Here is a 27,901-nt window from a genome sequence, read left to right on the forward strand (position 1 = left end):
CTTCCACTGTACGTGCAGGGACCAGAGAACAGGCATGTCAGGGCGCAGCCACCCAATGAACCCCCACACGGAAGGGGAGCAGCACTGGGTTGCCTCTGTGGCTAGAGCTCCTGCAACCAATGGCTCAAGGGCATCGCAGCACTAGCACAACCCAGAGCCCGGATGAGCCAAACACCGGTGCTTCCTGCAGCAAAAGGGATCCTCTTGGAGGAGAAGCTCAGCAAGCTGCACTCACTGTGAAGCAGCCCACTTTCAACATCCAGTAGGGCACCATTTTGCCAACCTCAAAACGAACACAACTCACACCTGAAAAGAACTTTATTTAAAATCAGAGGTTATACATACTTCCCCCCCACACCACTTACAAAATATGAGCGTCTGAGCACAAGGGATGCATGTTACCTTGCACGGCTCTGGGGCATGCTCTTGGCCACACCAGCTTACACCAGTCCTGATGATATCATATGTATATACGACAACTCATACAAAAGATCTGCTCCTTCACTGCTAACAAGCATTTAATTAATCTCTACAGAAACTTTTTTCTATTACCTCTAATGTAACCAGACTTAAATTTGTCTTCTGCTAAGAAACCTGAAAAAAAGACATCTTCCTTTAGCAACTGTGTACAACAGCAGACCCATTTCAGACCGCCTTTGTTACCACAGACAGCAAGCGGCCAACATAAAACCTGGGCCATCAGCAACAAAATACAATCGATAGCAGCATTTCCCACTGTGATCTCGAGTTACAGTCATCTACAAGTGTAAGGAGGGCTTTTCTTCAGCATCACTAAGAAGGAACTGTGATCATCCGTAGGGCAGCAGTTAAGTACTGGATCCATCATTAGATGAAACTGAGTTAAAAGCAGGATTCACCTTAAATAGGATTAAATATATATTGCAAGACATAGCACACGCTGCCAATGCTGCACATAAAAGCATAACTGTGGGCACAGGGTCCCTGTACCTGCATGAAACATTCCCATACAATATTGCAAAATTCAAAACTATCACCACGTGTTGAACGCTGTCCAAGAAGTATTTACAGCACAGTCACAGCCTGCAGCCTGGGGAGGCTCGGTCAGGTGGTGGCAGCTCTGGCTGAGCCGCTCAGCAGTCTGTGGAGCTTCGACATAGGGTTATGCCAGGAAGAGCTGCTGCTTGGTCACGCCGGTTCCTAACGAAGTAACACCCACTAACTCTATACAAACAAGCACTGCGTATTTATTAGGACAAGAGGTGCAGGATAAAGTTTTCCGTTGTGAGAAGCATTTGGGCGCTAGCGCACTGCCACATGCTGCAGTGAGGCTACTCTACGTGTACAGAGGACGATGTGCCTGGCAAGCTGCAGGATGCTGCATGGCCCATCTGCTTCGTTAGGAACATGCTTCAAACTTGTACTCCAGCTACTATAAAAATCCGGGCTTCCGACGTTAAATAAAATCATTTCCAGCTATACAGAGACTTAAATAGATCTCCAGACCGGTCTTCATGACAGGTGCCAACTCCTAAGTATCTACATCGTGTACAGTGTAGCATATCCGCAGAGAAAGTGACCGTGCACCTCACTGAATAAGGAGGTCCACGATTGTAGATCAACAACATACTTTTATTGCTTTGTACATGTAGTGCTGTTCAAGGCACTGTGGCACGGGCTAGAAAACTCGGAATGGCTGTGAAGGGACCTGGAATGCGATGTGGCCGGTGCCCGGTGCTGCTGCACAGAGTGGGGCTGGACGGCGCCGGCCGGGGGGGGCAGCTCACGGCAGCGCCGGGGGGCGGGTGGCCCCGACCGACGACAGGCCCCTCACATGCCCATTCGGATGCTCTGGATGATCTGGAAGATGGCTGCAAGAGAGCGGGGAGGGGAAGAAAGCGCTTGCCGGCAGCGCCCGCGGAAGGGAAGCGGGCGGGCCGCAGCGGGCTCTCCCGGGGGCCCGCCCGCCCGCGCCGCTCCGCCCGCTTACCTGATCCACAGACCACGAAGATGAACAGCGCCAACAGCCAGGGCCCGACCGACGCCTTCTCCTCCGGGGCCGTCCTCTGCGGGCACAGCACCGCCGTCACCCCGGCCCGTCACCCCGGCTCGCCACCCCAGCCCCAGCCCCAGCCCCAGCCCCAGCCCCCGCCCGGTCCCGGCGCGCACCGAGGTTTTGGCGACGTTCCCGCGCTGGGTGATGTTTTTGCTGTGCTTCTCGTTGGCCATGCGGATGCGCTGCTTGGCCACCATGGTGCGACCGACCGACCGACAGACCGCCGGACGGCCCGGCCCCCGCCGCCGCCGCTCCGCTCGCGAGGCTCCGCGCGCCGCCTGCTGCCAGCGTCAGCACCGCGCAGCACCGCCCGCCGGAAACACGCGCCGCCGCGGGCGGGGCCGCCTCCCGCCGCCAACCCGCGCTCCCAGCAGCACCGCTTCCGGGGCAGCGCGGGCCGCGGAGGGCGGAAGAGCCCGCGGCTCGTCACTCGCCGGCGGCCCCGCCCCTGCCCCGCGCGACGTGGACGTCTCTGGGGCGGCCGCGCCGCTGCTCACCCGGAAGCGGAAGCCGAAGCCAAACCCACCGCGCCAAGATGGCGCCCCCTGCGCCGCTGCTGGCAGGTGCGTCGGGGCCAGGTGGTGGCGGTGGTGCGGGCGCGGGCGCGGGCGCGGGCGCGGGGCCGGGGCCGGGGCCGGGGCCGGGGCCGGGGCCGAGATCGAGATCGGGATCGGGATCGCGGCTGGGGCTGCCGGCGGCAAGTGCGTTCTAGGGCCGGGACCGGCGCCCAGTGACCTCCGCCGGCCCCCTTCCCCGGTTGCGTTGCTGTAGCGTGGCCGGTCCCGGCCCCGAGTCCTGGGGGCCCTGCTCTGCCCGCCAGGCTGGGCCCCGCTCCGTTCCGGGGGGCCGGCAGTGCCTCGCCGGGCCGTGTCTGTGCCTCGTGGGCACGCTTCGCCCTTGGCCCGGTCCGTTCCTCGCCTGGGCAGCCGCCGGTCCGTCCGCGGGCCTCCTGCTCCGCCGTGGGAGAGCCTCTCGGGTCTCTAAAACGTGCTCGTTCCTTTGCCTCGGTTGACTGCCTCGTGCGGCCGGCCGGCGGCGGGAGGCGCTCCCGGAGGTGCCGTGCTGCAGGGACTGGGCGGCGGGTGCCGCAGGGCAAGACCCGGCTCTGGGCCGCGGCGGCCGAGGGGCCCGGCTGGCACGGTCTGCACCGCTCAGCAGCCGCTCGGAGCCCGTAGCTCACAGGAGCACATTCACCGCGCTTTGTGGGAAAGTTCCTTTCAAGAGTTCTCCTTTCTTTTCTCTCACTTCTGAAGTTGCCCGTAGCATACGCGATTTATTTATTTTTATTTTCCTGTGTTTCTAAGCTTTAAACGCCAACATAATTATCTTTGCTTGGGTGTGACAGGGGGCTGCAGCTGTCCAGGTGGGTTTTGGACTACTTGCTGCTGTCTACAACCTAGATCCGAAATTTGGATCTTGATTTTTCTTGGCAGCCTGACAGAGGACTGGGAAAATAGACTCCGGGCAGGGGTGTGAAGCTAGTGGGTCATACTTAAAGCATTGCTGAAATGTACCCTTGAGGTATGTTAGGGGCATGGTGTACCCCCAGGGGTGTAAAGGGCTATAGAGCACGTGGAGGTTTGAAATCTATCAAACCTGTATTTTCCCGGGTCTAATAAACTGCTGCTTATGATGTTTCCATTTGTTAATTTCTAAAGCGCTGTCAGAGATGAAGTAAGGATGAGTAAGGACCCTCAGCAGTTAAAGGGGCAGCTCCAAAGAGCAGCATAGGGATGTTTGGTGGCAGATGTTACTGTTGTCCCAGGTGTTGCTGGACATGCACATCGGTTCCACCATGTGGTTCATGAATATACAGACCCAGCCAAGCAGCGGTGCTGCCATTCTGCTGCCAGAGCTCTCGTTGCACTGCTGTCCACAGCGCTTCCTTCAGATAATGCAGCTGCAGAGCCTCCAGCTTGGGCTTGTACAGATCCTGCTTCTTGAGTCATGTTTGACAGTGAAAATTGTCACCTCAGCACACCAAGAAAACACATAAAGCACAGCTAATGCCTATGTAACAGTTGCCCATTTCATGGTTCAACTCTGAATTCTAATGTGCTTGTAACAGAACTATCTGGAAAAAAAAAAGTAGATACATAACAATCTATACTCAACTATCCCACCTGCACAGTTTTGCGTGACTCATCTTCATTTCTTGTTTTCTAGTGCCATAAGCATGGCAAGAGCTCTGAAAAAAATGAAATCTGAATCACAGTTTATATTGATATTTCTTTCATGCCTTCTGTTTCCCCAGTTGAAGTTCAATGTTGAAACTACCGTCAGAGCAAATCTTGCCTAGTGTCAGCAAAAAAATCAGTCCGACGTAATCTTCTTTTGGCAAATGCTGTTCCTGTGTTCAGGCAGCTAATCCTTGCTTTGACATGTAGTGAGACAGCTCTTTTCAACTACGTTTTGCAGGATGCTCGAGTGGCTCTTGCAGTGATGGAGCATTCCCAGCTTTTGCAAGTTAGGCTGTAGGAAAGTGCCTCCTGCAGCAGGGTTGAGAGCTGTCACCATGGGCCTTTTCAGGATGGGATGTCATCCCACCCTCCTTCCTTAAGCAGGTGCAGCTCTTTTGTAGTTTGAGGTCATCTTGTGAGGTGAAGCCAGGCTCTTGGTTTGTTATATCCAGTGATGGGACAACAGGCAATGGGCTCAAACTGACATCCAGGAAATTGCATTTAAACATAAGAAAAGCTGTTTTACTGTGAGGCTGACCTTGGGCGCAGACTGCCTAGAGAAGCTGTGGATTCCCATCTCTGGGGATACCCACCCCCCGCAGGTGGGTTGGGGGGCTCTAGGGGTGCCCTCAGCATTGGCCTCTCCACCATGCACCTGATTTGGGTCTGTCCTGCCCTGCCCCGCTGCCCTTGGCAGTGCTTATGCTCCCTTCTTTGCACTGGCACCTGTGCTCCCATGGCAGAGGGACAAACTGGTTCATGGACTGACTCTGTGGGGAAGGCTGCCTTGGAATGGCTTTGCCGGTCAAAGCAGGGAGCTGATCGCATGACTGTAGGTACGGGAAAGCTGGGACTGGCAGCAGTTGTCCCACTTTGGTCCTTAGCTCTGGCAAAGTGCCTGCTGGTTGCTGCTATGTCTGCAGAGGTGTCCAGGAGACTGGTTCCTCCACTGCCTGCACGTCGTGTGCTGGAGCTGCTGGTGCTGGGGCAATGGCTCAGCTCAGCTCTGTCTCTTCAATGCCTCTGTCCTGTGTTTTAATCCTGCAGCTGCTGTGGATGAGCCAGGAGCCTCAGCACATGTTACATTCTGAATTTCCTTTACAACCCTCTCTCTCACTTTGAAACGCAAACAGGGAAAAAGTGTGTGCAGGTCTCAAGGTGCACAGGTTAGAAAAAACCCTCTCTTTGGGCAATTCTGTGAATTTGAAATGATAGTTATTTTTTCACTCTTGCAGTGAGAGGATCAGAAGGGCTTTATATGGTGAATGGGCCACCTAGTTTCACAGAGAGCACAACCTTTCAAAGGTACAGTTATTCTCACTAGTTTTTATGTTTTGCACAGAAGAAATTATTTTCTAAAAAGTAAAGGTAGACTGTAGAATTGAAAAATATATAAATATACGTGATTTTTTTCTTACTGGCAGTAGTTCAGAAAATTGATGGTTTTGAAGGCTTTACGCTTGCCTGACTTCTCACGGTCACTGAACAACTGCAGAGTAGACTGCACTGTTAAAAAGTGCTACTCAAAAATGCAGCAGGAAAATTGGTGGGTTGCTTTTTGTTTTGTTCAAAATACCTTAACTTATGCAGTATGCCTGAATCCTAATGTGCATTTGTTGCTTCTTTAGGGACTCTGGAAAAAATTGCAAAGCTGTTGCTTTTAGCAAGGACGGTTCCCTCTTCGGCTGGTGCAATGGAGAAAAGTAAGTGCATTTTATTATATTAATTGTTTAGTTTGCATTAAACTGGATCAGTTATGTGCCATTTACTCTTGTCTATGTAAAGGCTGTTGCTATTAACACAAGTGTTTGCATATGTGCTTTAAATTCAGTTTATTTTTGCATTATTTGCAGTAGTGGCTTTACTTCCTGAACATTAGACAAAATATTTACTGTTTTCTTATATTTATAAAGTACTCATTCCTGGAATCTGGACATGCTTTATTTAGGTTTTCTTTTTGTGTTCATAGTTCCCAGTACAATAGTACCTGGTTTTCTGGGATTAATCTGTTGGTAAAATTCACAGAAGATGAAGAGTTTCTGCATCTTGCATACAAACAGCATAAGGTTCCTTTTTTATAGACCCAGTGCACTATAGAGTTCCCTAGAGGTAATCCTTTATGTAAGAGTGGATCATGGGGTTGCTGCTGTAAAAATAAGGCTGCTTCTGATATGCCAGTATTCTTAATAACAGGTTAGAAAAGTATTTAGTAATTCCATGTAACCATTTCTTTTAAAGTGGGTAACATAGATGTAGGATTCATTACTTTCACTTTTATTTTCGGTTCTGCAAAATATTTAGACCTAACCCTAAATATTTTTCATTAGAAACTTAATTTTTGTCAATTGTTAACATCCGTTTCCAGGAAATGTTTGTGGGGGAAAATGTTTTTCAAACAACCAGGTTGTGTATCCAGGTACCCGCACTTTAAATGAGAATGTTCCAAATGGCAAATCTTTCCTGTCCTGCTGTGCCTCTTTGTTTTGGGGGCTGTCCATCTTCATTTCTGAGAGGGAGCAGTTAGGGAGATGGTGAGAAACAGGCTCCTAATGCAGCTTCCAAGAACAACACTGACTTGGAAGCATCTTGATGTGATTTTTTTTGTTTTTTTGGATTCGATATGTGGCAGATCTTTAATACAGAGCATTCAGAGGTGCTGCTTGACCTTGTTTGTTCAGCTCTCTGACCTTTGCTTTTTATTGTCCCTGTCTCCCTGCAGCCCCAATCGCAAAAAGCCCAAATCGTAAATGATGTGTTGTTATAGATAGAAGGCTTTTAAAAATACGTGTGATAAATGCATGTTTTAATTCAGTTAGAATCTTTCTGTTGTGCTCAATTTCAGCACTATGGAAGTGTGGATGGGCTCTATGGATGGAATGTATCTTGTCTCTTGTTCAGAGTTAAAGTATTGCAGATAAAAATATGCGATATATTTTAACCAGCGCTTTCACTTAGTTCCTGTTGGGTATCTGGTTTTAAAATGTATTCTTGCAAAAATTTAGTGAAAGCAGGAGGGGAAAAAAAGCTCTTCTGACTTCATTACATTGACTAAATTTGGGACAGATCTAGAAAAGTCACACGCAAAAAGTTACCTTGGCTATTAATGAAGTATTTTAAGCATGTTTTATTGAAATAACGTCTTTTTATTCCAGAGTAAATGTTGTTAATGTCACCAGTGCTGAGTTACTGTGTTCCTTTGATCTTCCAAAGGCAGTTTGCCTGCAATTCTCACCAAAGAACAATGTTCTGGCAACGTGGCAGGCCTATACAAGTGAGTATCCTACCAGATGTACAAGTACACGGGGTAACTTCATGTTTTAATTTGGTTTGCAGGCTTTCCATTATCTGATTTGTCACTGTAGTATATTTATTGGCTAAATGAGCAGTACAGAAAGTGTACAGAAAATTATATGGGTAATCAAGTGTATAGTGGAGGAGGGAGGGATGCCATCTTCTGAAAGCATCTGCTATCAGCTGTTCTTACAAACACTAAAACTAAGTGCACGTACTAACAATTACTCTATTAAAGTAAATCACGTTTCTAAAAATTGCTAACTGATATTAGTGCAAAGAGTGTTTTAATAATATGCTGTTCAAGTGGTTTATATTCATGTATAGACAAGGAGAATTGTAAGCTATCTCAGAGTAGTCATGTTCTCCACCAGGCGTAGCTGACTTGAGCGCTCTCCATTGTCCAGAGGGCTTTATTCCCTCCTCTGCCTCTCTGTGGAGTTTATGTTCCTAATTTAGATAGCCTCAGGCTCATCTAAGTTGTGTGTCTAGAGAGTATGAGTGCTGCTTTTGCCAGAAAGAGCTGGCCACAGGCTGAGCATGTGGGACATGATCTGGGACAGACTGCAGGATAAGACAAGGCAGCACAAGTGACAGATCTGTTGCCAGCTGTGGACTGTTAGAGAACTGTTAGGAGGTCTGTTCTGGGGCAGTGGTAGAAATAGACAGGCTGTATGTACTATCCAGATAAGTAGGGAGGTGTAGGGAGTTTAAAACCAGCAGAACCTTTTTGTATGGCTTGCAGATCCTGATGGACAAAATGCATCTCATCCTTATGAAAACAAAATGTAGGAGGGGAGAACAGCCTAATTGTTTGCCAAGAGGATAGCTTTTGATTAAAAAATATGCATTACAAAAGCTATGCTAGTGTTGGTGGTTCTAGTCTTATAATGGGGAGTAGAAACCCTACACCTTTCTGCAGACTGAAAGATTGTAGAAAGACTTATGTTAATAGGTAAAGCAATTAGCAGTCTAGGGTTTAGTCCCTCGGGGTAGGATGCTTCTTGTAAAAGATTTATGCATGCTTGGTTGCTTGTAGAATCGGGAGGTGGAGTGTTATCATGGTGAAGCAGGTTTAATCCCCGGAGACCACTGTACTGTAATGCGTGTTTTTGTTGCAGCTGCTAAAGATGGCACAGCAGGAGTGCCCAACCTACAACTTCATGATGTGAAAACTGGAAAGTGTTTAAAATCTTTCATCCAGAAAAAGATGCAGAACTGGTAAGTAACGTCTACAGATACTGATTACTTGCAAAGAAATGTGGTTTCCAAAATCTGATCCAGGTAAATAGAGCTTTTAGTGTGATAGTGGCTTTCAAAATACATCTGCTACTAGCTTATTCATGCTTGTAGTTATCTTTTTATGTAGTTACAATTGTTTCTTAGTATAAATTCACTATCATTTTGCACCACAGAGAAAGCTGGGGAGACAATAACTAAGTCTACCTTATATTTTTTACTATGCAGATGTCATTTGTCCATTTGAATCATGGATCATGTTTGAACTTGCTTGTAAAAACGGAGGGAAAAAAATCATATACTGCTAAAGATGAGCATCATTTGGTGTTTCTAATTTTTTTCTTGAAATGTAGGTGTCCTTGCTGGGCAGATGATGAAAGCATTTGTGCCAGGAATGTAAACAATGAAGTTCACTTCTTTGAAAACAACAACTTCAGTACGCAAGTATTTCTATATATTTTATTGCATTCTAGATAGGCATCTTCTTCTGGGTGTTGGTTTTTTCCACTTCCCCCCCCCCCCCCAATTCTTCTTTTGATTGCTTTTTATTCTAAATATTGCCTACATTCTATTTGAATTTGGAATTCAGAATCATTATGTTTTAATGAAGTATGTTTTCACTTTCTTGTTTCTCTTTTCAGAGACTTTCCTAGTATGAAATGCATTTAATTTTCAATTGAAGAGGCCTGATTCTGGATTATTTCTCATTTAATGAGGTCCAGGAAGTTGTCAATAGAGAATATGATCTGTGGTTACTTATTTGTGTTATGTGTATTCTGTCAATGAACTATTAAAAAATGGCTCATTAGAAAATTTATGAATTGCAAAAATGAAGTTGTGAGGCTAGAGCATTTGTTTCAAGAAAGTTTATGTCTAGCGGTAGAATATTTGGAGTCAATAGAGGTTGAAAAGGGAAAGGGAAGAAAAAAAGAAGATAAAAGATGAATTAGAACAAAAATTTAAACGAATAAAAGAAAACTGCGGGAGGCGGTGGTGTGTTGTTTTGGTTTTTGGTGGAGTTTTTTTTGTTTTCTTTTAAATATATAGCTGATAGAAGAATTATTGTGTAAAAATACTGCCTGTGAGAGATACAGTTTCCTGAGAATTAGCCCTACTGATGTTAACAAAGCTACACTCGGAAAGCATGGAATGTCGGTTGCTGCTGTTTATTTCATTTTTAGACATGCGTTTCCCATAAGTTGTTTGTGTAAAGGGGCAATGTTCAGCACAGAGCAGGCCTTTATGAATGCTTCCTGTCAGGAACAATCATCCAGTAAAGCTGCAAGGGGAGAACCCCTGGCTCTGTGATGGTGCGTGTTACCTGGATGTGACTGATACTGCTTCCTCTGAAGTCAGCACAGATAAGATGAAGAATTCTGTGCCTGGCTTAAGACATGAGCTGTGTTCACCTGAGGTTCAGAAGCTTCCTTGCTGCTTGAACTTCAAAATACTAAATACTGGGTTTCAGACCTAGGCTTGGTTCAAGTTGGATTTGTAAATAAAAATACATGAAAGCAATGGTGGTTTGGCTAGTAAAAGAAATCCTTTATATATACTGGGTTTTATTATCCATGATACAGACCCATAAAAAGGTGTAGTTAACTAATCCAGGCTTTTTCATTAAGTTTTTTCATTAACACCTGTGGCTTTTTTTTGCAGACACTATTGCAAATAAACTGCATTTGCAAAAGGTTAACGATTTCACGTTATCCCCAGGAGCGCAGCCAACCAAGGTACTTCTGAGGTTCTTTCACAATTTTTTATTGGTTTTCTTAAAAAGAAATCATCTTGAGTTTTAGTGCAGTAGATTTCACTACTAGTAGTAGTGAATAGACATTGTGCTACCAAGAGTATAATCTGCAATAAAGTCTTGTGGCTTTGTTTTAGGTTGCAGTATACGTTCCAGGCAGTAAAGGTGCACCATCATTCGTTAGACTGTACCAGTACCCCAACTTTGGTGGCCCACAGTCTGCACTGGCCAATAAGAGCTTCTTTAAAGCTGACAAGGTGACAATGCTATGGAACAAAAAAGGTAGAACAGCTGTATATTTAAACTTTTTATATTCCACTTATTTTGGATTTAATTACTTTGTTTACTGTGTGGCTTTTGCTTTTAATTTGCACGCGCAGATTTGTACTGAAGATAGCTGTTAATGCTAATGCAGCGTTAAGGTTACAGTTCTGAATACCCTGAGGTGCTCATAACTTTCCTGTGTTGACTTCCATGATTTTCTGTATTGTGATTGAGAATATTCTACATGTTGGTAAATTTTGCAGTTGGATAGCAAATTCAAATTTAATTTTGCATTCTGTGATGATAATGTATTTAGACTGTAAACATAAACTTTTAGCAGAGCATAAACTGTTCTTAATCTGTATAATTGTATGTACGCAGATGTATCAATTGGGGTGACTTGCACAGTACTCTGTGGGCTTTGCTGTTTGTTAGCAATGAGCTGTTTCAGAATAATTTTGTAAAAAACACTTCAACTCACTTTCTTTGGAATACAGGGAGGGTATTACATACATGTAGAGACCACACGTGGGCACATAGCTTTGGATAAAATAGATGTATATACAAAAGCTGTTAATAAAACGTTTTATTCAAGGGCTGATCAGGATGCTCGGTTGCTGCCTTAGTCAGATGAATATATTTTTATGGCTGCAAAAGTATGTTCACTTTCCATTAATTGAATGGTGAATGAATAGACTTACACTTTTCGTCTGAGAAAAGAAGATACTTGTTCTGTTCCTAATATTTAGGAAAAAGCAATTCAAAAGAGAATGATAACAGCACTGTTATGCAAAGAACTAACTAGAATTAATAATCGAACCAATCTTTGAACAAATGAATCTTTGTTCATGGTAGCTTGTGAAATATTTTATATAATTTGCAATAATTGTATTGAAGTAATTGTGTGTCTTTCCTATTAGCCACTGCTGTGCTAGTAATAGCTAGTACAGAAGTTGATAAAACAGGTGCTTCATACTATGGGGAGCAAACTCTGCACTACATTGCAACAAATGGAGAGAGTGCGGTTGTGCAATTGCGTAAGTAGCTCTGGGGCATTTTTATATTGTTTTACAGCTGTTGATAGTGAGAATTGCTTTACCAGCTTTCATTTAATGTATGAGGGCTTTCTTGTTAGTGTAATGAAGTAATCTTTAAAAAATGAACTACTCTTAGCAAGGAATCCTTGACCAGTTGTTTTTTTTTTTCCATTCTGGAATGGGGGTGTTTGGTTTTTGTTTTCTTTTGTTTTGTTTTGGTTTTTAGTAGCTGAATTATCTTGTCATCTTTGGTATACTTGTCTTAATGTCAGTGGCAGAGAGCACACTTTCAGTTAGTATGTACAAATAATCTGCTTGGGAGGATTTTCATGTGCACAGGAAGGGGATTGCGCATGTTTGCTAAGGGAACCCCTGGACAACAGAGGCATCTTAATGTCTGAGAATCCAAAATGAGCAGGAAGGTATGTTACCAAGCAGAATAATCCTACCTGCACTTCTAGACATGCAGTTGATACTTTTATTCAAGGAATTGGGGTGAGAGCAATTTTTTGAAGTATACTTGAAAAGAGAATTGTAGAATTATAGAATGGTTTGGGTTGGAAGGGACCTTAAAAACCATTTAGTTCCAAATACAAGTCTTTTATTTTGTGTCTTGGAAAGTGTTCCAAGACATAAAAATTACATGTTGGAGAGAAGCAAGTGGATACACTTAAGTTCAGTGTCTTGTTTGAACTGGAAGTCCATTCGTTAATTTCCTCTATGGTGGTATTTTTTCATTATCTGAAGCTGTTGCTGTTTATGTTAAACGCAGGATTTGTTTGGGATTATGGAGAGTCTAGTTTGCTATGAAACACTGGGGATGGGGTGATGTAGACTATCTATGCTTAAGTGACTGTAGAGAGATTGTGAGCATATTCTCCTCAATACTAGTGCTGACTGGAAGAACATCTCCAGTTTGCCTTTTGTGGCAAAACTTGTGGTAGCAAGTACTGTGCCCCATTTCCCTTTGTTGCTAACTTCACTGGGGACAAATAATTGGGATTACAACTCAGTATCTGGAATCTCTCTGGAGCAGTTTCCTGGATTTAGAACACTAGTTGTTTAATTACATGCTTCTTAAAACCTTCTTTGCCCTTTGAAGTTATTTATTTTCAATGCGTCTTTATTTAACAGGAAGTTTATAATTAATTTTCATTTCATTTAGTTTTTCCTTTTCAAGGAAAAACCTAAACTGATTCTGTTTTGTAAAACTTCTTTTCTTTTCCCCAACAAAAACGAGTGGTAGGCACTCTGAGCAAGTGGTGCCTCGTTTCCTGTGGATTTGTATCTTCTGTTTGCATTTGAGGTCCAGTTTTGAAGCTTTTTTCACATCAGCATTTGTACAGGGTTTTTTGGTTTTGACTAATCCATGCTCATGCTGCAGCCTTTGCCTTAGCTATTGAACCCATATAAAGCTGCCCTCATCTCTCCAGCTGCTTGCTGTCATGAAACGTGCAGAAACGGAATTTTCTGTCAAACCTCTGTCTCTGCAGTTGCATTTGATTAATGCCATTTAAAAACCCCACAGACAGTGCAATTATATCTTTAGAAACTGGGCTGTAATGAGGCCTTAGAATAACAACAGGAATGGACGATTTAAATCAGTTGATATTTTGCGTCAATGTCTGGATTTGAGAATTGTCAGTAATGCACACGACATCTGAAGTACAGATAAAGATATCCAGATTCTGAAAAGTTTAATGACTTACGGTTTTTATTTACCCCTGTATATTTTAGATGAGTTTCCATCACTAATTCTTCATTCTTCAGTAACCCCATATGTTCTAAACACCAGAATAGCCTCTAACAATATCAAGTTTTAATCATTATGTGTTAAAGCAGGTTTTGTGTGCTCTCGCTTTAAAATCTGTCTTTTAAAATGCCATGCATGAGCATGGTCCAAAGATAACTTTTATCAGTATTACTTAGCTCTACAAAGCTGAGTTACCAAATATTTCTTAGATTAAGAAAAAGAGGAACTAGTACCCAGCTGGTGTAAAACTCCTGTTTTTGCAGGTTTCCAGTGGGACAGTTTGAGAAGGTCCTGAGAGGTCATACTTGAATAATGAAGGAAAATAATACAGGAATTTTTTTATATGAAAAAAGTATGATTAATGTTAAAGTGCTGATGCTGAGCCTGCAGAGGTAATTTGGAATGGCCACAGTTATTGTTGCACACTTTAAGTGAAATTATCAGAAGATAAAATGTTGGTTTTACTCTGTCATCATCAGAATTCGTTTTCACTGTCAATAATTAGATCACAGCATTTTAGCAAAGCACAATGTTATGAGTCGCTATTGATTTTATTTTTGCTTGCACTGAAAAAATACAATCCCCTAACAATAGCTGCCTTTTTTCCTTTTCCTTTAGCAAAAAATGGTCCTATTTATGATGTTGTTTGGAACCCCAATTCTGTTGAGTTTTGTGCTGTGTATGGTTTTATGCCTGCCAAAGCAACAGTTTTTAATCTGAAATGTGACCCTGTGTTTGATTTTGGAACCGGTCCTCGCAATGCTGCCTACTACAGCCCCCATGGACACATCCTAGTGCTAGCAGGATTTGGGAATCTCAGGGGACAGATGGAAGTGTGGGACGTTAAAAACTACAAACTCATTTCCAAACCAGTAGCCTCGGATTCCACGTACTTTGCTTGGTGTCCTGACGGGGAACATATTGTAACAGCGACATGTGCTCCCAGGCTGCGCGTCAGTAATGGGTACAAGATATGGCACTACACTGGCTCTCTATTACACAACTACGAAGTTCCATCAAATGAAGAAATGTGGCAAGTTTCCTGGCAGCCCTTCTTGGATGGGGTGTTCCCAGCGAAAGCAGTAAAATACCAGGCGGTTCCTAGCGAATTGCCCAGTGCTGAGCCAAAGCCTGCCCAAGCGTACAGGCCTCCAGCCCTGAGAAACAAACCTGTAACAAGTTCCAAGCTCGTAAGTAGACAGTGTCATATATGAACCAAACTTCTGCTTCATTGCTTTGCCCGTCTTTGAAACTTGGCCTCCAATTTGTCTGTATTTTTAATTAGGGATGTGAGAAGAACAGTTGGACTGACAATAGTGTTGTCTGTTTTATGAGATGTTCTCTTGATAATCTTCTTTGATACTTTGCTCACTGTTTTCAAGAATCTTTGCTAGAAAACTGAAATTTCTTTGGTCCAAATATTGTCCTTTTACCCAGTCATTTGCAAACTTTAAAACCACTCTCTACAACATAGAGAACAATAAACTGCAAATTTGTTTTATGGTGAAATTGTGCACTCTAGTTAAGATAGAAGCCTGTGATTTGGGTGACCTAGCGTTACCAGTCTAAACCCAGCTAGACAGGTGGTTGACTGTCCTCTGAAGAGTGCCTTTTTTTTTTTTTTAAGGTAAATTTACTTGCCAGAAAGAGATTTGCTTGTTAGCAAGTCAGCTGTAGTTCAAACAGGTTTCAGTATAATGACCTACTTGTCTAATTAGCTGCCTTTCTGCACGTTTTCAAAGTAGGCTGAGTAGCCACTAATTACATTTAACAATTGCACCCTTGATGTTTAAGTCTTAGAGAGCTTTGGTTTTGACCCCTGTGCTCTTGAAGGAGGGACTGCTGCTTGGCTTGTGAGGAATTGATTAGTCATGCCAATGTCTGATTTTGCAAATGATCAGCAAGTAGAGGTAGTAGAGAAAAGAGACGTTAAATAAAATGATTGTGTTTTCTTAAATGGGCAAGAAATCTTGTCATATGCATTAAACCAATCCAGCTCCTCAATTAAGAGTTATCTTAAAAAAAAACCCAAAAGGCTAACCAACCTCTTCTTTTCACACACCCTTCCCAGCAACCCATTTTTCCTTACTTGACAACTTTTTAACTCAAACTCCTAGTGACAGCAAAAGCAAAATGCCAAGTTTTGTGCTAGTTTATTGCTCTTTGATTTTTATTTCCCCCCCTCCAAAAAAATAGGAAAAGTGCTGATTTTGTTATTTCATCAGAAATCCATGAAATCTTTAGGATATACAGGGTAGTACCATCCAAACTTGAAAATAGGTGAGTTTGAAAACCTTTTCACACTGCCTTCTGCTATTCAAAAAGGCACATACCTTTTTTTCCTCGTTTATTTCTTTCTTTCTTTCTTTTTCTTTCTTCTTCCTTTATGGTTCATCTTTGCATATAGTATTGACTTAAGTAGGTTTGCGTGTTCACTGTTAGGTTTTTTGTACCAACACACTTGTCAACATGGCGTATATGTTTTGTTAACTGTTGATTTTGCGTATCCTGCAGCATGAGGATGAGCCACCTCAGAACATGAAACCACAGTCAGGAAGCAGCGATAAGCCACTCTCTAAAACAGCTCTCAAAAATCAAAGGAAACATGAAGCCAAGAAAGCTGCTAAACAGGTACTGCAGAAGTAGTTCTTTCAAGGATAATATTAATTAGTTTTCACAGTCAGTCTCAAAGAGCAGTGACTGCTAGTGGCACAGAGAGCCCTCAATGTCTTGCATGTGCCAAGTTGTGCGGAGAGTGGTAGACTTTTTAATTGGACTAAAGCAGGTACAAAAGGATAAAAATAACACCTTTGGTTAGTTGCTGTGCACGTTAGCTGAAATCAATGTTAAGACTAAGTAGTTCTGACTTCTTACACTCATACAGTCTGCACAGTGTTTTTCAGTGCTGGTGAGAGGTAAGAACAGATTTGCTGCTTCAACGCATGCCCCAGCAGGTCAGGACTGAGGCGTGTTATAAGGGCAGACCAAAGACAGCTATTCTGTGTCACCTCTTTGATTGCTGTTCTTTGGCTAGGTAAATAAAAATCAGCTTTGATTGTTAGCCTTAAAATTTCTACAAATTTGGGAAGCAACAATTTCTTTAAAATTATTTTAATTTCTTAGACTGGTTTTGAGCCCTTTCTTTTGCTTCAGAGACAATAACCCACCAGTCTACTTTATAAAATATTTGCGTATGTGTTTGTCCTGTCATCCTTACTGGCATTTCCCTATACAGTGTATGGTTGGTGTCTTGAGGAAGTAGAAATTAAACAAGAAACAGCATGTGGGTTGTTACAGATAACCCTTTTTCTGTGGAAAGCATATATATAGGTAATGCAATACATGAAAGCAAGTCACAAATTTTGGAGTACAGCAGCATACTAGTGAAAGAAGAAATATTAAATGGATCCCTCAAATAATTAAAGACATTTCTCTGTCACTTTGTAATCAAAAGCATTTTCTAGTTAATGTGTTTAGTCTATTTGTCTACAGGAGGCCAAAGCTGATGCAAACCACGATTCTACACAGTCCTCAGCATCACAGAATGCACCACGGAGTGTTGTGCCTGCCGTTACATCAGGAGATCCTGAAGTTGACAAGAAGATAAAGAATTTAAAAAAGGTGAGGGGATTTCTTTTTTCTAACAAACAGTAAATTTCCCTACAGAGGTGGTCTGTAAGATCGAGTCTGATTATAGGGTGACTTGAGCTCAGCATTTACATAGGTGGTAATTTCCTGAATTTGTAAACCAGCTTCCTTTGCTTTTCCATCCGGTAGAACAATAGAGGTCAATGCCTGTCAGACTCCTAAAGACCTCATCAGAGGTGGCAGTGTAGAAGCCTCAGCCAGGTTGTTCCAGTCTCCTGTTACACATACTGTTGCAGCTTGCACAGCCAAGCGGCAGGGGTAGCTTTAATGCTCAGAAACCAGCTGTGTGAGCTGCCTGTTTACTAGATATCGGATCTGAGGAGGGAACCATGCTGTGTTATTTCAGTTTCTTCCCTAACTGCTAAGCGGTATGAGGCCAAAGTTCACTGCCAGTCCTGGAAATTCTTGATTAAATAATTTCAGAGTGGGAGTTGCTTGGTTCAGGCTAGAGAATCTCCCCATTTCTGCATAACCCATCAGGGCTTTTTTCTTCTGGCTGCTTCCAGCTTTTCATGGTCTCTAATGGGATTAATATTCCAGGCTTTCTGGGGAAAATGTGTGGTGAGGAGGGATAGTATAGTGGAGGGGTATTTTTGAATTTGGATCTAGCCCTTCAGGGAGATAATGCATGGTGTTTATGTTCCGGAAACTAGGAAGTGCTTCTATCCTATAGGTTTTGTTCTTGAAAGAAATGTCTTTTATTGGTGGGAAGTTCTGGATTGAGCATCTGGAGATGCTTAAATGAAATGTGCCTTCCTTATTGAGACCTGCCTCCTGGTAAATCAGGCAATTGCAAGTGCAGGAACTTCTAAGACTGTTTTTTCTATTCTTGGTTCATCAATATCTTTGTGTTAGTGTGGGGTTTTTTGTTTTGTTTTACAGAAACTAAAGGCAATTGAGCAGCTGAAAGAACAAGCAGCTGCTGGCAAACAGCTAGAGAAGAATCAGGTACCGTTAAGATGCAGCTTATTTTAAAATGGAAGTTGAATAAGCTGCGTACATCTATGACATCTTGTGCTTTTTTGTTCTAGTTGGAGAAGATTCAGAAAGAAACTGCTCTCCTTCAGGAACTGGAAGACCTAGAACTGGGCCTTTAAAACTTCATGGAAATTCAGTGAGGTGTTAACATGATGTTCATGCAAAATTTAACTTGTATTAACTTGAACGCATAAAATGTTTCAGTAAATGACTGAGGATGCAAAAGTCCACAGATTTGTTGCACACTTGCCTTTTACAAAGCTTTCCTAAAGATTTGTGCACAGGTGAAACTGTACATGAGTAACAAATACCGTATCAGCCAGTTCTGCTGTTGTTCAAACCAGAAACATGATTATGTTCTCAAAGCCTAAAAAACCTAGAAGCAGCCTGTTAGTTTCTTTTCCTTGTCTGGGTGTGAGGAGAGAAAGTGATGAGAGGTTTACCCATTTGATAGCTTTATTATATTTAAAAAGATGTGATCTTTATGCAATAATGGGATGTAGATAAAAATAAAGAGCATTTAATAATAAAAGTACGTATGTTTTGCTACAAGGGCAGAGTTTTAGAACAAAGAGGCTGTGCCACCACAGCCAATTTTTGTTATTATCAAAAATAATCCAGTGCCAAGGATAATGAGGCTTCAGCTGCTGTGGGACCCTTGCACCCTTTTTCACTCTGCGATTTTTATTCTCCTTTCTTCGAGCTCTCATCCCGCCGTCTCTGCTCCTCGTGACCGCCAGAGCGAAGCGCTGAGCGCGCAGGGCAGGAGCGGCGGGCTCTGACGCCGAGGGGTGGCCAGGGGCGGGTTGGGCGCAGCTCTCGCGGTGCTCCCCTCACCCGGGCACCGCTGCTGGGCCGCAGCGAGCGCCGGGTGCCACGTCCTTCCCGCCCGCCGTGCAGCCTGCGGCTGGCGCAGCGTTCGCGGCGGCCGCTCGCCGTCACGTAGCGTTTGCTTAATTAAAACACGGAGCGTTTTAAACCACCCCGTTCCGACGAGCCCGCGGCTGCAGGTGGCCGCGCTCCCGGGGGGGGGGCGGGGGCCTGCGGGCGTCACGTGGCCGGCGGCGCCTGCGCGGGGCCGGGCGGCGTTCGCGTGACCTTGGTGCGGCGGCTCGCGCGCTTCCGCGGTGTGTGCGGGCGGCGGCGACATGCGGGCGGTGCTGCTGCTGCTGCTGCTGCTGGCGCTGGCGGCGCGGCCGGGCGGCGGCTCGGCCGAGCAGAGCGGCCTGCCCGCCAAGAAGCTGCGCATGGCCTACGCCACTGGGCCGCTGCTCAAGTTCCAGATCTGGTGAGGCGCCCGGCAAGATGGCGGCGCGGACCGGGCCTACGCCTTCCCCCTTTCCCCCCCATCCTCCCCTCAGCGGCACGGCGGCGGGATGCGGCTGCCAGGACGGCCCCGGTCCGGCTCCGCTCGTGCGCGGGAGCGGGGTGCAGGAGGGCCCGAGGCCGGCCCGGCCTCGCGGGACAGGCTGGCGGGAGCGGGAGCAGGGGGTGGCGGGGGCACCGGGTGCCGGCCTGTTCTTCCCGGGGCCGTGGGCCGCCCTGCGCGGGGCTCGGGTGCTGGCGGTAACCGTTAGCGCCTGGTAAATGACCGGGAAAACTCTGGCCTGCGGAATACCGCTTCTTTTAAGGCCCTTTTCATATAAATCGTGGCGGTTTATTGATTTGGGATTACCTTTGCGAGGAACTGATACTTTAGCAAAGACTGTAACGAAGGGTTTTTTTTGGGGGTTCTGATAATTATTGCTAGTAGTCAGGGAGACCAGGCACCTTTGCATCATTCTAGGAACGTTATTGATGGTGTTGGCTGCTCAGAATCAGGCCGAGCAGGAGGGGTGAAGCAGTTCTAGCACGTGTAGCCTGTTTGCGGAAAATCCCGAAGCCCGCAGCGCCTGTCACCGTGTCCTCATGGTGCTCTGAGGACGGGCAGAGCTGCCGGGGATCGGGACAGGCCCACTGCTGCTCCGGGAAGGAACGGGAACATTCCCTGTGGTTCCCAGAGTCCAGGTTGTGTCACCTTCCTGCAGGGAAAACCCACGATTCCTTGCCCAGCAGGCTTTGCCAGAACATTGTGTCTGTGCTGTGAAAACAAACTTGTGTAAGCCCGGGTGCACAGCCAGCTGCCAGGGTCTGGGATGTCTAACTTAGCTGTGGATCAGTTTTCTTCTTTGAATGAAGTTTTATTTTAAACTGAACGGTTCATGAACAGCGCAGGTACTGGCGTTGCCAGTTCAGCAGTGGCTTTGACACGCAGCACTCCAGTTTCAGTGACAATCCCTGTCTGTGTTTAGTGTCTCCTGAGGCTACAGGCGGGTGTTTGAGGAGTACATGCGGGTTATTAGCCAGCGGTACCCAGACATCCGAATCGAAGGGGAGAACTACCTTCCTCAACCTATATATAGGTAAGCTAATGACCAGCAGTACTAATTGTCTTTTTTCCAATGCGTGAGCTCAGTGTGGTGAGTGGTGAACATGAGTGTTTACGCTTGAATAATATTGAAAATAGAAACTTCAGGGTTTTTTCTCATTAGAATTGCATACAAGCTCAGTTATGTTCTGCCTTCCAGATGGCCACCTTAGTTTTCCATACAGATGTTACCATCTGGATGGATACCTGTGTGGTGAGGCCTATCGTGTTCCAATCTAAAGTAAATCATATCATTAACCTTTTTTTTTCCACAGTGAATTTTTCCAACTTTTCCTCATGATGTATCTGGACATAAATTCACATTTGTTGCTCAGGTTTATGCACTTGGTGACTAATTCCTGTCATAGGTTAAGGTTTGAGAGGAGGGAAGAATTTAGTTTTAACATCTAAGTCAGGGGAGTGCTAACCTCACCAGAGAGACTATCAAGATGTCCTTAAGTAAAGTTTGGGAGGTAGGGGGAGCTCGAAGAAACTTGGAAAAAGGCAAAATGAAAATAGTGTTTTTTCTGTTATTTTAAACCACTGGGTGTGTGCTAGAAAGTGATGACACAGTTACTGTGGTGGCTCCTGAACCGCTTCTTGACCTAATTACTGTAATAATTACAATGGTGGAAATGCTACAGGATCGAATACCTCAATGTTAACTTGCTCTCTGGCTTGAGGCTTGATTCTTACAAGAAGCTGTGGGGTTTTCTGCATCTGCTGGGAAAATATGAGGAAGTAGTGCATGTCAGTTAAACGTGTGTCTCTAATATGGGACAACTTGTTTAAGAAACTGAGTGTATTATCCATTTTGGACAAGTATAAGTTGAAAGCAAATTTCTGCTTGAGGTCTGCCTAGGAGGACAAAACCCCAGAACTTCTGTAAGCCTGGTGTACCAGAAGCATATTAGTGGTGTCCTTCTGAGCATGCGTGTGTTTGGTGATGTGTGGTGCTTTTTTGTGGGGGGATTTCTTGACTCTCTTCCCTCCATACTCCTTCCCCAGGAGATAAGCTTACTTGAAAAGTTTTGTATTTTCTCTGAAACTGATTGTACACTGTCAAAATTCTTCCATTAGGTGAATTATACCTATGACGTGGTGAAGTAGTAATTGTGAACCTTCTAAGTCACTTTTACGTGTTGTCTTTTGATAGGCACATAGCATCCTTCCTGTCTGTCTTCAAACTAGTATTAATAGGCTTAATAATCGTTGGCAAGGATCCGTTTGCTTTCTTTGGCATGCAAGCTCCAAGCATCTGGCAGTGGGGCCAAGAAAATAAGGTAAATGGCATACTTTCTTCTTTGATTTTTGGAAAAGCAGTTTTAGAATGACTTCATTCTAAAGTGCTGTGGGAGTGCTTCACAATTCTTACTGACAACTTTTGTTCACTGCAGCCTTAACAGAACCTTTAGGCTTCTGTAACCAAATATACTGGAGAATTTCACCATAGCATAATTAATAGTAGCGCTTCATATTTTTGACAGACCCAGATTTGATTCTCAGCATCTCTTTCCAAGCTGATGGTGTTCCATAGGGATAGCTGAGGTTAATGTTGCTGACAAAGATAATAAAAGATCTTCTTATTTTTTTAGGGCACAAGAGTAGAGTTTCAAGCCTGTATTGTTAGTGTTAAAATTGCAGCTTCCCTTTTCTATTGTCTCAGAACTATTTTGCAGTTGTTGCTTTCATCAGACTTTCTAATAGATTAGGCATGCAATTAGATGGTGGTTAGGAAAATGAAGTTGAAATTTTGTGGGTGTTTTTGCAGAACATACTTGGGCATGACAGGCTGTGCCTTGTGGGATGCGTATCTCTGTGAGTCAGTACTGATGATGCTAACAGAATAATGTTGTTGTGTTCTGATCTATAGTGACCTTATGCCAGATTTATTGTACTAGACAAAAGCGACTTATTATTGCTTTATGTATGCTACTGGTGCACAGATCCTGAAATTGGGCTACCCAGTGCAATGGGTCTCTGTAACCTGTTAGTTTGAATGTAGAGAAGCTGCAATGTATCCTGTTTAATTAAATGGGCCAAATGCACTACCCAGCTAGGCTGGCTGTGGAATGACTGATCTCCTATGCTGGATTCTTCAGTATTGCAGTAGCCCCTGTGAATGTGCCCTTGTGCCTGAAAAGGGAATTGTAAAGGTGCTGCCGTTGGAGGCCGATGCTGTGTTGCTGAAGATTGCATCGTGTCATCCTGAGGCACCAATGCACAAAAGAAAATCCCACATGATGAGCTGGAAAAAATGCTCGAGGGTTGACAGTTCTCATGAACAAATTCATTTTGACTGGAGCTGCTGTTTGTGTCTCCCCCTGTGGTTCTTTGATCTGGAGTGTTAACTGTGACAACAACAGGCAATGTGTAGGAACGGTTGTTGTCTGTCATCGCACAAGTGCCATTGTAGCCACATCTGCACGCTGGCTGTACGAAGGACGTCAATCTGTGGAGAGAAGGAGTGAGAAGATGTAACGTGATTTGAATCAGGACAGTGAATTGGGTGATTTCAGAGCAGTGCTGACACCTGTTTAGGGAAGGCAATGTGCGCGATCTTTTTGAAAAGGGGATGAAAGGAAGATGTGTCTGTGACTGAAAGATTACTTAACTTGCAGGGGGGATTCAGAGATGCCTGTAAACTGCCAGAGCATGTTAGGAGTGAATGAAATAAGCTGTGGCTCACATGGCTGAAGTACTCGGGATTCTCTCTGCTCTCTCCTAGGTCTATGCTTGTATGATGGTCTTCTTCCTGAGCAACATGATTGAGAACCAGTGTATGTCAACAGGTGCATTTGAAATAACTTTGAATGGTGAGCTGAGAACTTTGTTTAAGGGAATCTCGTTGTGCTGCATGTATACACACACAGTGTGAGAGCTGGGCGGGGGGGAGAATGAGGGATGGTGTTATGAAAAGGGGTGTGTTTCAAAGTGTGATGGGATATGGGAATTAGCATCCGTTTTGAAACTTCACGTGTTCAATATCACAATAAATTAAGAAAATCGTAGAAGTCATAAAGCAGTTCATAGAGATGTCAGTTACATATATTTTAAAACAGCTATGTAAAAACTGACTTGCTTGGTCATTTGGAATAACAGTATTATGTTCTTTCTTTATATGTGATGGCATTAAGTAAGAAATGATGAGCTAGGGAAGCATAATCTACAGTTAATCAGGTGCTTTCCCTATTCTGTTTTGTAATGCGTTTTAGCCTTGGAATCCTGTTGAATCCATTGCTATTCCCAGCTTTCCGTACCAGTGGATAGCAATACTGATTTTTCAGGTTAAGAGTTTGTGGGCCTTCTGCCTTCAAATAATTTTATAATTTTAAAGATTATGTAAGCTTGATGGAGTACAGAATTTTTCAAGCTCTAGGTGCAAGTATGTGATCTAGGTCTGTGCTTTAACCTCAATTTATGATTGTGCAGGGTACATTTCAATGTAGTGGTTTCTAAATGATATACTGCAGAACCTTTTAAAGATGACTGTATTGCATCAAAGTAGTTGAACTCAATGCGCTTCTAGTCCTAAATCTCAGCTTAGAATTGACAGCAAAGTCTTCCCAGGGTGAACAGTCACATCTGGGCTTCTGTATGTTTCTAGTTTGTGTTTTGGGACACTGTGGTTCCAGTCTGGCTTTTGATTTATGTCAAAGACAACAGTTGTATTTTTCAGTGTGGGTTCATGAAGTGCTATAGCAGTGATGGATGTTTGAGGGAGTGTTTGTCAACAGCAGAAATGAATGCTGTGCTTACCCTTAAGTATTTATGGACTCTGCTGCCTTTTATATCCGGGGAGTGGCAATAATGGTTGCAGCTATTTTGAGTGGAACTTTCCAAGCCAGATTGTGGCAAGCAGAACTTTTGAGTGTCAGGCTTGAATGTTAGACAGAGTGAGATGAAGACAAATGAGACCCACAGAGGTTTAGCCATGTTTTGAAAACTCAGTATGCTGGTTTGCCACTCACTAATCCATTCTTAGGCATTCTGTCAATGTATACTTTGAACCTCTAAATCCATGTGGTGTACTTCTAAATTGAAGCATTAGACTCTTACTCTCGTGGCTCGTCCGGGCTTTAGTATAGCCAGAGGTTTGGAGTGCTGTTGATCCAGATATTTTCCTCAATATATCATAGTACGGACTTGCATAGCTTCCTAGATCTTTTTTATTTTATGTTTGAACTAGCCCTACGTGTTTTCTGACTCTGTCAATATAATGGTGCTTTTCTCCCCTCCGTGTGTTTTGTGGTAGATGTTCCGGTGTGGTCAAAGCTAGAGTCTGGCCACCTTCCTTCCATGCAGCAGCTTGTACAAATTCTTGATAACGAAATGAAGCTCAATGTGCACATGGAGTCAATGCCCCATCATCGATCATAGCCCCATCTATCAGCACTGAAACTTCTTGTAAGTCTTCTTCCAGTCACCAGTTGTCTGTTGGCTCTGGTGCGAGGGACCGCGTGTTGCAGACTGAATGTTGTAACTGTGTATTTGTTCATTTGAAAGTGTCTTGCTGGAGAGCCAGCTCTAGTGACTTTGACTAAATTGACATGTGTGGTTTTACTGTTTTGGTGGGAGGTTTTGGTTTGGCGTTTTTGCCTGTTTCAAAACCGGAAACTGGTGTTCATTTGGGCAGAAGATGACATGTTGCTGCGTGCAGAAGGCCTTAAGTTAGTGAACGGTGTTGTGCGGAGATTAGACACCACTCTGCATTATGTGCCTTAAAATAGTTTGTGTGCAAAGGACTTCTGTGTAACTTGTAACCTAATCGAATTGCACGACCCTAGAAAGTAGAACATTTTCTTGCTTCCAACCATGTGCTGCACTCTTTTAACCTTTTGCAAACAGTCCTTGACTGTTAGGAGCAGAGGGTTCACATCCATGCTCCCATATTTTACGACAAACCAGTTCCATGTTCCTGTGTCACCTGTTTAGCTTACAGTTCTTCACTGGAACATTGATGTGCTACAAAAAGATTGTCTTGGTGCAAAACCTGGCAGTTGACCCTTAGGAGACCACTGAAGGGAAGTCCTGGTTGGCTGCGTTGCAGGTTTTTGCTGCACAAGAATGCTTTGGTTTGAGAGACGGGTTCCCTGGCCTTGCCTTGCCAACAGAGAGCCCGCTCCCAAGTGACCAACCCTGCGCTGCCACTTCAGTCAGCTGACATCTTGCAACTCATCTCACTGATGGTGACCAAACTGATCAGTTGGTCCCAGCTGTAGCAGTTAATGACCTGGCTCTGTTCAGACACCTGCACAGATTCCTTTGGAGCTCTGTTGAATATGACTTTGCTTCTGCAAGTTCGTATTTGCATGAACAAGAATGTTGCAGGGAGAGGTCTGTGTCCGGAGACACTCAGCTCTACCAGAGCCCTGCCTCCAGTCTCGCTCCTTGCAGGAAACCACGCTGTGTGCCCAGGGCTCACTCTGCTGTTCCTCACTGCTACAGAGCTCAGGCTTCAAGCCCTGCTTTTGTGCCCTATCCGTTCTCCCTCTGCTGACACTCCTGAGGCTTCCTGAAGTAGGGGGAGCAATTCAGAGAGATTGCTACCTTGTGCAGGGAACATGAGAAACAGTTGACTTCTGCTTCCTGCAGATGTTGTTTGTTTAGCTCAGTCTGGTTTGTCCTAGTAATTTAGCAAAAGTTGTCTGAAATATGAAGTAAGTTGGTTTGTATTTTTAAAATACTATTTTGTATTAAAAAGTTTGGTGGTCCTGTCTTTCAGATGGGCTTGTTGAAGCCCAGCATCCTGCATGTATGGGCTTGGAGGGTCTTAGTGTTCTTTGCAGAGTAGCTTGATGTCACTTTTAAGCTTTCAAAACATGCTAAGATTGTTGTTATGTAGAATTTAATTTAATGGATGAGTTTAGAAGAATGGCAACAAAAAACCCCTGCAGTTGTACTTCCATCCATGTGGGAAGTAACACTGGAGAAGAGGCTGATAGTGAGGCTCAGTGACTTTGTGTCTCAGTGTCTCCTTATCAGTTCAAGCTAACTACACCTCATTCTGATGGTGTCCCTGCGGGCCGTTCTCCACAGTTAAATGCTGACAGTACTCTCTTGCCCTGAGTTCCAACCTCCCAAGAGACAGTGCTGGTAGTTCAGGTTTCTAACCCGAAGCGTGCCTGGCTGCTGTTCTCCCGAGATACAGCAACTGCCTCTGCTCTGTTCTGGCAGCATCAGAGGCAGTTTGCTCTGTGGGGCAGGCGTGGCTGCCGACTGTAACGCTTGTGTCTCCATTTCCAGGCATTAAGTGGCAATTTCCAAAGGCAGCGCGGCGCAGACCCATGAAGGCCTGTACTGAAGACAGCGCGCTGTTAGTACAGACTGGATGCTTTTCTCGCAGCTGCGTTGTGCCTCCTGAGAAAAACTTAATGAAAGAGCTCTTTCAGTGCTGGCGTATTACCAGATCCTGCACAGTCATGGAGTGCAATAATACTGTATAGTTTTTTTAAGATTTCATTCGACCAGTTCACAGCTCAGCAATGCAGGCATTACTAATTGTAACTTATTTTATATTCATGTTTCACACGACCGCAGATTGAGTTGATACCTAATTTTTCCTTCGAAAAAGATGTTTGTTTAATCTGTTGTATTTTATATGAATTTATGTTCTTTTTGTAGTTTAAAATGAAGTTATAGGAGTATCTGATGTTGTCCTAAACTGTTAAGTGACAGCTGTCTAGCAAATATCTCTAATGTGGTTAAAGCAGGTTTGTATATTTTTCAAAATATATGGCAGAGTTGAACAGTGCATTATATACTAAATTATATAAACAAGATTATTTGCAGAGTAGTTACATTGTTTTGTGACTTCAGTAAAAATTAAGGTCAGCTGCTCTTTAAATTGTGTTGGCCAGTTCAAGAGGTTTTTCCTTGACCATTCTGAAGAGAGAAGCAGCTGGGCCTTTCTACTGCCCTAAATAGAAACCAGGAAAGTTAATTTAAATAAAGAGTTCTCATTTACTGTGTGAAGTACCTTGTTTGAGTCACTGATGGATATTCTTAGAACTGCAACTGAAAAAAAAAAAGCATAAAAAGCCTACTTTCCAAAGTCATTAATCTTGTGTCTGTGTTGTTGAAGCCCCTCACAGCCTCTGTGTTCTGGAGGGAACACAGTGCTCTTGTCTCTTCCTGCTGAAGCCCAGCTGCAATTGGAGCTCAGGCACTGCTGTTCTGGGGAGCTCACTGGGTTAGAGCTCAGTCCTGGTGTGGTTCTCCTGCAGGGGCTGGGAGTTTTCCTGGGGTGTGAGCCGCTGGCTGCAGCCTGCGATCCACAGTTCCTGGTCACCACTGGGTACCTCTGGACCATGCAGTGC

At 44.1% G+C, this 27,901-nt stretch overlaps 3 protein-coding genes and 1 long non-coding RNA gene across 8 annotated transcripts; 2 read left to right on the forward strand and 2 right to left on the reverse strand.

The window, feature by feature from the left end:
- Window positions 1–777: 777 nt before the first annotated feature.
- Window positions 778–2,486, reverse strand: SERP1 (stress associated endoplasmic reticulum protein 1). Its single transcript, XM_030495044.1, has 3 exons — window positions 2,149–2,486; window positions 1,970–2,045; window positions 778–1,850 (listed from the first exon to the last, which is right to left on the reverse strand). Exons 1-3 carry the CDS (start codon window positions 2,230–2,232, stop codon window positions 1,810–1,812), a joined length of 201 nt encoding a protein of 66 aa, XP_030350904.1. The 5' UTR covers window positions 2,233–2,486; the 3' UTR covers window positions 778–1,809.
- On the forward strand, window positions 2,487–18,724 carry EIF2A (eukaryotic translation initiation factor 2A). 3 transcript variants are annotated; one of them, XM_030495030.1, is made up of 14 exons: window positions 2,487–2,598; window positions 5,451–5,520; window positions 5,844–5,918; window positions 7,368–7,486; window positions 8,628–8,727; window positions 9,099–9,181; window positions 10,405–10,478; window positions 10,633–10,777; window positions 11,680–11,796; window positions 14,168–14,739; window positions 16,064–16,180; window positions 17,027–17,170; window positions 18,080–18,145; window positions 18,229–18,724. In XM_030495030.1, the coding sequence occupies exons 1-14, from the start codon at window positions 2,571–2,573 to the stop codon at window positions 18,292–18,294; spliced, it is 1,776 nt and encodes a 591-aa protein (XP_030350890.1). In that variant the 5' UTR covers window positions 2,487–2,570; the 3' UTR covers window positions 18,295–18,724. The 3 variants fall into 3 exon arrangements, with proteins under 3 accessions (XP_030350890.1, XP_030350892.1, XP_030350891.1); XM_030495031.1 differs by having other exon boundaries at window positions 2,491–2,598; window positions 17,042–17,170; XM_030495032.1 differs by lacking the exons at window positions 10,405–10,478; window positions 10,633–10,777; window positions 11,680–11,796 and having other exon boundaries at window positions 2,489–2,598.
- LOC115611717 lies at window positions 5,321–21,512 on the reverse strand. Its single transcript, XR_003992671.1, has 3 exons — window positions 21,344–21,512; window positions 21,154–21,158; window positions 5,321–5,331 (listed from the first exon to the last, which is right to left on the reverse strand). It is a non-coding gene; the product is annotated as an uncharacterized LOC115611717 (long non-coding RNA).
- On the forward strand, window positions 19,212–27,640 carry SELENOT (selenoprotein T). Of its 3 annotated transcripts, XM_030495040.1 has the most exons (6): window positions 19,212–19,463; window positions 20,467–20,577; window positions 21,739–21,865; window positions 23,311–23,398; window positions 24,838–24,989; window positions 26,829–27,640. In XM_030495040.1, exons 1-5 carry the CDS (start codon window positions 19,324–19,326, stop codon window positions 24,960–24,962), a joined length of 591 nt encoding a protein of 196 aa, XP_030350900.1. In that variant the 5' UTR covers window positions 19,212–19,323; the 3' UTR covers window positions 24,963–24,989; window positions 26,829–27,640. The 3 variants fall into 3 exon arrangements, with proteins under 3 accessions (XP_030350900.1, XP_030350899.1, XP_030350902.1); XM_030495039.2 differs by lacking the exon at window positions 24,838–24,989; XM_030495042.1 differs by lacking the exons at window positions 20,467–20,577; window positions 24,838–24,989 and having other exon boundaries at window positions 19,271–19,463.
- The last annotated feature ends 261 nt before the right edge of the window (window positions 27,641–27,901 follow it).

The sequence above is a fragment of the Strigops habroptila genome, chromosome 8 (assembly GCF_004027225.2).
Source record: "Strigops habroptila isolate Jane chromosome 8, bStrHab1.2.pri, whole genome shotgun sequence".
Classification (NCBI taxonomy): domain Eukaryota; kingdom Metazoa; phylum Chordata; class Aves; order Psittaciformes; family Psittacidae; genus Strigops; species Strigops habroptila.